Below are 9205 nucleotides of genomic sequence, written 5' to 3' on the forward strand. Positions count from 1 at the left end.
ACAGAACTAAAAAGGGAAGGTAGAGACCACTTAACACCTCCTCTTTCTTCCTCATGCTATTTCTTCCTCTTTCTTGCCTCCACAAATTAAATCTGCAGCTGAGAATACCACAGGTTTCTCTTTACAGGAAATACTTTGGTGTTGGGTGCTCCTGAAACATTATGGAAACAATTTGTGCTTTGTGTCTTCCAGAAAATTATATTGATGTGCCTCAAGATGGGAGAGGTAAGACCAGACTTCAAGGAGCAGCTTTCAAGAAAATCAACTAAATTACAAGAGCTGAAAAAATTATGGATAAGCAGGAGAGAGGACTACAAGAGAAAGACTGAGCAAGTCACCTGAAGACAGACATCATTCAAACAACTTCTACAGGCAAATGATATAGAAAGAGTCTCCAGGAGAAAGTAGTCTGTAAGCAATATTTTAATTCTAGACTGACACTATTATCTATGAAAGGAAGCATCACATTTGTGAAAACGCTCAGTAGGAAAAAAATTAAGTTGCTCTGGCAAATCCACACAAAGTTGGAAAACAACCACAAGATAAACCTTTGGTAGATAACTTTTCTTTGCCTCCCCATCCATCAATTGCCATTTGAGCCTAATCTCAGCCTAAGTGTCAGAATCCTGAATGTGAGTTTTTCCAAAGTTCTCTGGTGAACATTTTGTCACAATAGGGTAGATGCTGGCAATCCACATCACTGTTAACCATACTGTCCTATGCATTGCACAGGTAAGCAGAGCCCTTGCATTGAGTCAGACTACAATCACTTCAACCATAATGCACATTTTTAGATCACTGACAATGATTCAGCTAAGACATCCGAGCCCATCTTAATTTCAGGTTCTTGAAGAGGGCAACTTTATTAGGATGCTACACCATTCCACCCCCATACTCCTTGAAGCTGAAAGAGAAACAGGAAAAAAAAAACAAAAACCCAACAAACTGTGTATTTCAAAAGCAATAATACCACTGTCCCCTTGCTTTACAAGGCAATAGTCCAATTCCCTCAGCCACTGGCTGGCTGCAGAGTTTACCCCATGCAAGTCTCAGAATCCATTTGTAATGCAGGAAGGCAATGACTCTGCCACAGCAGTGTGTGGGGCACTTGGTCACTGAGTTACAATAGGTTGACGTAACTTTCCACAGGATGGGATTATTTTAAAATCACATCAGTATCAGTCACATGAGCAAATCCTGTGAAGTTCAGTTATTTGAGATACTTGCACGGAGATCCTGGCAATGATAGCCAGACAGAGGAGTTCATCTGGAAATTGTAACACAAAGCTGTGATAATGGCAATTTTATCCTTCATGTCTAAGATTTTCTCCTGCAAATCTCAGTAACTTTAAAATAACCATACTTTTTTGCATGTAACCACAACATGGGGAACACCTTGTTAATGGATAATCAAATGTTCCTTTTGTACCTCTTTGGCTGCATGAATTTTAGTCTTCTGTGGAGCTCAAAGGGGACACTCTTCCAGTGATTTGAGTTAGTTCACGGCTAGTGGAGTTCAGGATGATACGTGACTAAAATCATGAAGGAATAAATAGTGTTGGAGGATCCAACAAGGCTGGAAACCACAGGAGTGGAAGCCCAGTCTTCAAATAAATCCCAATCTGATTAGCATACCAACGTGCACATTCCCCTTTTCTCTGTAAACCAACAACTAAACATGCTGGGTATCACTGAGTAAGGGCAGGCAGTGCCTGAAAGACATGATTCACAGGTGGGAGTGCCACCCTGTAGGCATTAAACTCCATCCTGTCCCAGGAAAGCTTGAAGCCTGGCCTGCTCTCACTCATCACAGAAGCTCCTGCACACCCCCCCTCCCCCAGCTTGTAGAGACCTAAGGGAGCTGCCACAGTGCACCTGGGGTGTTACACCTGTGTCACACCTTAAGAACTCTCCAAGAAAAGCAAAGCAAACTGAGTAGCTGGAGGTGATGCCATCCATGCCAGCATCCCACCTCCTCCACACTTCCTCGTTGGCTCCAAGATCCATAACCCCTGCAGACACCCCAAGAAATATCCACAGTAACCAGTGTGGTGCTCTGCAGTAACTGCTTGGTCCTTTTCCCTTCTCCCAGCACCTACTTTCATTGTGAGGTGATGACTGCCACAGAGAGCTTTGGAAAAAGCTTATGTTCATAAAGGAATTTGTATTAGATACTGGTTTGTGTGACTTACTGTATTTTGTAAGGGTTTTTTTCCCTTTGGGAATTGTGCGTTATTAATGAGCAGTTTTATGCTTTACTTCTAGTACACGTATACCTTGTAATGGATGTGCTTTTTGTTTGTTTGTTTTCTTTTATTCTCTATACAGAGCCAGTTAATATAAGGTAGATACTCTCTGGCTGAAATTCTGATTTTGCCTACCAATTAATTTATGGATAAATCCATGTCGTAGCTGGCGAACAATTTTTCATCAGTTGTGTTGTTAGACCTGATAGTCTCTCTATTTGGGCAGAATAAAAGATCCTGAATAAGACTAATGCTAGTTGGGCCTTAAATTAAAGGGAAGGAGTGCACTGTGTATTTCCCTACCACCGTTTCTGTCAGCCCTTCTTCTTTGGTGTTGGGACACTGGAGAAGAGCACTGGCTACACAAACAGCCACCTGAACACCTCGGCCACCTCTGTAGCTGTGCTCTGATACCCCCCTGCATTTACTTGATCAAAATTATGGTGGACAAGATAAACTGCAATGAACTTTTCAGTTATTTCTGCACAGAGACCAGTTCAAATGCAATCCTTTTCTAAAAGAAATGATCTAGACTAAAAAAAAATGTATTTTCCTCTATGTCCATCCTGGTACATTTGGAATAATAAGGGATCTGAAATTAACACTTTAAAAAGTGCATACATTATACCCTCTCTGTGACAATGACAGCTGTCTATCTCAGTGGCTATAAGTGACCTCCCTGCTCCAGAAGCCTCTTCTCCTGTCCAAATAATTTCCTCTCTTCTGTTTCACTGGGAACTGTGTCCAACTTCTTAGTAATTGCTGTGTATAACGTAGGACATAAAAAGATAAGTTATAAAGCTTGTGCAGGACTTGGTGTTGTAATTTAACCATCTTTCGTCCCTGGTTATGGATTTTACGAAAAACAGAGTGAAAACAATCTGGCCTCTTAATGTATAATTCAGCATATTGTAGCAGCTATTTTAGACACCTGTTTTTTATAGTTTTACTCCAGCTGTGATTTCTGTATGAGGACTGTCCACTTGAAGAAGCGGTGAAGTAAAAATGGTTTTCTAAAGTCAGTTCTGTTCCACCACCTGTGATTGTGTATGGAAAGTAAAGCAACAAAAACAAAACCTCAAACTACCGGCTGGGAAGAAACACCTTTTCCCAGCCTCAAAAGTTCTCTTCTGTAAGACAGGCATTTCTTCTAGTCCTCCTTTTACAAAAGTAGTAAATTACTAAGAAGATAATATATACAGTACAATAGTCTATTTTGATAGTCAGCAGACTATTTTAGGCTAATTAAGCTAACTAGAAATTCTAGGGTTGCAGTGATTTCTCTTTATTGATACATTGATGATAATACTGTTTACATAACACTTGATGTTTGAAATCAATACGTGCCAGTGTCCAGTGATTTGCTAATCTAGTTTCTGGTTTAATTCTGTCCTATTTTTTGCAGCATTCTCTGACTTCATATTATGAATCATGTTGTCTTTCTAAAGTGATTGCCAAGTAAACCAAAAATGTGTTTTACACTGCTATTGCACTGCTCTCGTCTTTATATACAGTAGTTTTTATAAAACGTCCTTAGGTTTTAATAAATGAGTGTAACGTAAACCAATCTCTGTAATAAAACTTGCTTTAGTGTTTCAAAGGCTGTCTGGAATAGCTGTAGAGATTTGAGCTTCCGAGTATTTCAATAGCTTCAAAACTCGTGGGTTCCTTTCCATCTGCAAGAAACCCCCAGAACTCCATAGTCTGTACAAGGGTAAAATGAGAGTATTCCAAGAATGGATTTAGATCTGAGGGGGGAAAGACGCAGGCCCCAAGAAGCCAAACCACATCACAAAAAAAACACTAAGGCCATTGCATAAATCAATACGTGTTCCATTTAGTCTGCATCGCTTTTCCAGCAGTTGCTAATATCAGATATTTAAGAGGGAAGTGTGGGGCACTGAACAGAGACTGCTAAGAAATAAACATAACCTTTCCACTACTCAAGGCAGGCTGGGAAGGCCAAACTGCAACTGAGCAGAAAGCAAGCCACATTTTGACTTTCACACATAAAGTACTCTGTCCCACTTGTCTCACCTCCCCAGCTGAGGCAAACACAGTTTAGTTTGCTCTATACAAAAAGGCAGGGCCAACAGTTCTCAGGGGAAAGAGATTTCATTTGTTCTTCACTTCCAGGCTGAAGGATCTGGACAGTTTCCCCAGAAAAGTTTAGATTTCCTAAACACTCTCTCAAGTCTCTTTGTCACCTGTTTAGGAGGCATCATTGCCAATATTCCCAAAATACTGAGGGTGCTGAGCTGAAATTTCAACTCTCCCATTAGTAAAAGGGAGTATTTTTGACAACATCACCTCTTGGGATGCATTGATTTCTTTTACAGGAAGAGTTCTTGCTCTCTCCTGCTGCCCCCAAGCTTTAGTTTTCCTTGGCTGTTTTCCTGTCCAGCACTTGCTGTCCTCTTTGGCCCATCCCAAATGCTTGATATCCAACTGAAGTTCTGGCGTTTATACACAGCAGGTATCTTTTCACATTAGAAACTATCCTTCAGCATCAGATCACTAGCCTCAGACGAGTGACTGTGCTGTAGGAATATACCTAAACAGTCAAAAATAGATTTTAAAGCCAAATTTTAAAGGAAGGATGAGAAATCTTTTGTAATGTCACTTACTTCATGTTCCAGAGTGCGTTTCTGCAGCTTCTATAACAAAGCACATCAGCTCTAATGTAGAAAAGGGTGATTTTCATTAAAGCAACACTTCAGTAGTTCTTAGGGGTTTTGCAACTGTAAGAGACTACAATTGCACTCCACTGTGCTAAAATTTATGGAACATATTGCAGAAAGAAAGAGAACAAAAGCAGCTTTAAAAATACATAAATATGTAAAATTACAAATAATTGCAACCCAGTCCCCTTCTCAAACTGCACCTGCAATTGTGAAAACAGTTAAATGTACAAGAGAATGTAAATCAATGGACTGGGTGTGTTACAGCTCCCTCACCAAGTTACAACTGTTTTTATGATGTGCATCTAGTAGTTGAGTAAGGATTATATTCAGCACATTTTGCTCAGCAGGAACAGCTTTTATATACCAAGCAGTACCTCTGGAATTTCCATAGAAGATGTTAAAACACTGATAGTGACTTACAGGCTGACGTTATCACCAAGTCAAAAACAAACAGGAGCATCACAGCCAGTTCCTTTAAACTGTTTATCCTTACTAGAAAGCAGAGACCTTGTTGATTTGCTGCTTGTTCACACATACAGAAGGACAAGGAGAGAAAAGAGACCTGATTTGATTTTTGTTTCCAAGAAGACAAAACTCTGTCGCTCACCCAAGCTATTCCCAACAATTAATTTAATCTGGATAATAAAAAAATAAAATTACTGGGGGGATGAGGGGGATACACCAATATATTAGGTATGAATAGCTACTCCTGCTGCTCTGTTGTAGTGAGAATTAGCAGTGACAATCTGGTTTAAATCCTTGGCTTTGACAACAATACAAACACAAAAAGCTTGATCTAGGTAACAATTGAGAATACTCTCCCATTAGCCAGCTACACAGATTTAATTTAAGGCATTTTTGTGAATTATGTGGGTTTTGTTTGTTTTGACTGCCTCATAGTTGCTGCTTTAAAATGCCATTTTTTCATGTAGGGCTACTGAAAACAGGTGAAACTTTTGAAACATCTGAAAAGCTGGGTTCCATTTTACCTCAAGGTTTTTGCTTCCCAGCATAAGGCCTACCTCCTCTGCTCTCCAGTATTTGCTGTCCTGAGAATTAAAAATATTGCGTCCTTACTACTATTACTGTGCAGTAATCAAACTGTTCCCTGCAAAGCCACCTTCCTCAAGCACACCTGGCTTTTGTTGGAAGAATTCATGTTGCAAAACACTGCTGGGGTGGATGGGAGCACAGTAGGAAGTGCCACCTCCAGTGAGCCAGTGATAGCTGAGTTTTGCTGTCTAAACTCCATTATCATTTTAACCACATAGTCCACCTCCTATTTCCCTCAGTGAATGTGTTCCCAGCAGCCGCCAGAAGAAGCCAGTTGGGAATTTATCTAGCAAGGAGACACAGCATCCCTCTACTGGATCTGCTATTATTATGCAGATAGAGGAGCTCAAAGATATTTCACAACCTCTCCCTCTTTTCTTTGGTAGCTGCATGGATGTTTGTTAATGAAATCATCTCCAGCTAATAAAAAACTTTAAAAGTCCCAAACCCTAAGGAACGAAATCATGCAATACTGTGAGTCTCATAGATTTTGTTTTGTTATACTACACACAGAAATGTCACACAAATAAAAGGCACTGCTTAAGCCACACTCACATTTTTATGGAGTTTCTAGGCTGTAACTCAGTGCCACAGGAGGTGACTTCTCTTTGTGCTCTGCAGTCACCATTCTTCCTTTTCACACCTTCTCTCCTCACTGCCCATAAACAAGGAGTGCTCTAAGCATGGCAGGCAATGCTTTTGGAGGTGCTCCCACCCTCCCTGAGACCCAGCCATGCCTCACTGCCCTCTGCAAGAAAAGACTTTTCTACAAGGACCAGCAGCTTGTAAAGCACTGGCCGTCCCAGTCTGTGCAGGGAGGTGTCTGTGCTCAGTCAGGACATCAGTGACTGCTGCCCTCGGCTGGGGACCTGCTCTTTTGCCTCAGGTCCTTCAGCATCACACCGGCAAAAGGGGAGCCACAAACATTCGGAAAGAGTGCCCAGATGTGGAACTGTTTTATGACAGAAAAGAGTCGGGAATACTTGGACTACCTGATCACACTTTCAACTCCTCCTCCCAATCTCCAGGATTCAAACAGGAAAGCAAGCCATGGGAGAACCACTGGTATTAAGGAACCTCCTTTCTTCTCAGCTGAAAGATTGTAAGCACTAAGGCTTCCAGCAACCTTCTGCAGAGACACACATTCCTTGCTGGACAATTTGGGCAAATCCAGAAATTTTCTGTTTCACTTCTTCATGACACCTCAAGAAAGAATATTTTGGCTGGACTGTGCTCTTCCCTTAACCAGCTGCAAAATGCCATTCCCTGCTGCAGCCCATACCCGTGTAGTCACTAGAGGTTCCCAAATGCATTTCTAACACCAGCCCACAGTGGAAGTCTAGCATGCTCTGAACCAAGCCTTGTTCCTGAAAAGATTCTAAGATTCTGTCAGAGCTGTGTAAAACTTGCAACCTGATGCTATGGGCAGATTTTTGCACGGCCACTTCCCAAGGTTTGACCCAGGATCCTTTGTGCTGTCCTCTCCTCCAGGGCACACTCCCTGGAACACTGCCCTTCCCTTTGCCAAGGTCTCCCCATGTTGCAGGTGTGGTTTTCCAGCCCCACCACTCTCTGCCTCACTCCATCACCAGGCAATGAGGCATTTCCCTCTGTTTTCCAGGGAGCCAGGAACATCTGCATGCCCTAAGGGAAGGAAGCAGTTTTTAAAAACACTTTTAAGTGTGAGCTTTCCATCTGTGTTTCAAACCCACACTCTGCTGCCCCAGTCCTACCCAGTTAGCACCACAGGGTTGGGCTTTGGCTTTGCTGCTGAGGTGAATTGAGGAGACAAACCTCGGGGAGCTGGCAAGCCGCAAATAAATTTGAAGCAGAGTCGGGTAAAAATAGCAGGGTCTGAAGGAAGGCCAAGCCTTGTGCCTGGTTACTGTGAGCCCCTAAGCCAGGGGGAACCCCAACCCCCTGTTTACACATACTCAAGCAGCAGACTTACACCTCAGCCTGGCTCCTTTCCTAGGCAAAGTCAAACTTCCAGAGATCACCTCGGATCAAAGGGAGCCGCCACTCAGCCAGGGCACGTGAGCACATACCAAGGATGTGCCTGCAAGCATGAAGAATGGTCTGGCCCAGACCCAGAAAGTTTCAGCCTGCTTGGCTGAGAGACTCTGGCTCTCCTTCACTGTGCCATGTCCCAGTTCAAGGCACTGGCTTGGCCATCCCCCTCAAGCCTGTCTAACTGACATCATTAATTCCTCCAGTGCTGCCATAGGAAAATGAGTGCTACTCACTGAAAGACACACAGAAAACTTCAGAACTAAGAGGAAAACATAAAACTGGGTGGCAGGGGCATCTGCAAAAACATGAATCTTTTGACAAAGCAACTGCAGGATTTTATTTATTTTTTGGCATTTCTCATCCCAGAAGCTTCTCATCCAAGAAAACCTACCCTGGCATACCTGAAGCCATTGGTTTTAGCTGAACTACTCATGGGTTTCCATGTGCTTTGTAGCTCCAAGGTACAGATCAGAGAGGCTGGGCAGGATGCATCTGGTGGCAGCCAGGTTTCAGCAGGTCAGCATCACACCTGGAACTTGCAGGGCATTCAGAGAAGAGAGTATGAAGCAAAAGGTTGGGCTATTTCTTACTGTATCTGAGAGAGGACAGCAAGAAAATTGCCCAACCTGCAGAATCTTGCACAGTCTTCTCTTCAGGCCCTCCTAGTAGAGATTTCTTGGGTGTAAATATGAGGGGTTTCTTCTAATGCCTTCATCTGATCTCCAGGCCAAGACACGTACATAACAGAACAGCAAATTCAAGTCCTCAGGGAAAGCTTTATGAAAACTGCCACGGCTGATGCATTCCCAGCATCTGCCGCTTTAATCCTCCCTTGTTGGAAAAGAAAGGAACTCAGTAACAGGCTGGTAATTAATTCTGCAACAATACTCAATAAGGAAAAGTTTGGTTTTAATAAACAGAACAGAACTGCTGATTTAACGCAAACATATTCAGTTAGAAGGACATCTCGAAAATATTTATATTAGAAGCAAGAACAAAGCAATAATAACCACACTCTACAGGAAGTATTGCTTGCTGTCTGGTGATTAATAAACCCCAGGAAAGAATAAAATGGATGGTCTAAATTTGTCTTCCCTGTTTTCCATAAACTGAAACGCACAAAGGAAATAAATGCCTATGGTGAAACCAAAGCCAACATTTTGCTGTGAACTTATGTTATTACAGGAATGTCTTGAAATGCCCCTCCCC

At 42.2% G+C, this 9205-nt stretch overlaps 1 protein-coding gene and 1 long non-coding RNA gene across 2 annotated transcripts in view; one reads left to right on the forward strand and one right to left on the reverse strand.

Moving 5' to 3' along the window:
• SHISAL1 (shisa like 1) overlaps nucleotides 1-3799 on the forward strand; it is a 72377-nt gene extending 68578 nt beyond the window's left edge. Inside the window, exon 6 of the mRNA XM_066183667.1 lies at nucleotides 193-3799. Within this exon, the coding sequence (XP_066039764.1) occupies nucleotide 193 (1 nt within the window). The 3' untranslated portion in view covers nucleotides 194-3799. The remainder of the gene's footprint in view (nucleotides 1-192) is intronic.
• A 3665-nt stretch (nucleotides 3800-7464) lies between these two features.
• Nucleotides 7465-8785, reverse strand: LOC136290259 (uncharacterized). Its single transcript, XR_010721062.1, has 3 exons — nucleotides 8623-8785; nucleotides 8398-8531; nucleotides 7465-7627 (listed from the first exon to the last, which is right to left on the reverse strand). It is a non-coding gene; the product is annotated as an uncharacterized lncRNA (long non-coding RNA).
• Nucleotides 8786-9205: the final 420 nt, after the last annotated feature.

The sequence above is a fragment of the Chamaea fasciata genome, unplaced genomic scaffold, assembly GCF_029207755.1.
Source record: "Chamaea fasciata isolate MVZ Bird 193981 ecotype frontalis unplaced genomic scaffold, bChaFas1.0.hap1 SCAF_5, whole genome shotgun sequence".
Lineage (NCBI taxonomy): Eukaryota > Metazoa > Chordata > Aves > Passeriformes > Sylviidae > Chamaea > Chamaea fasciata.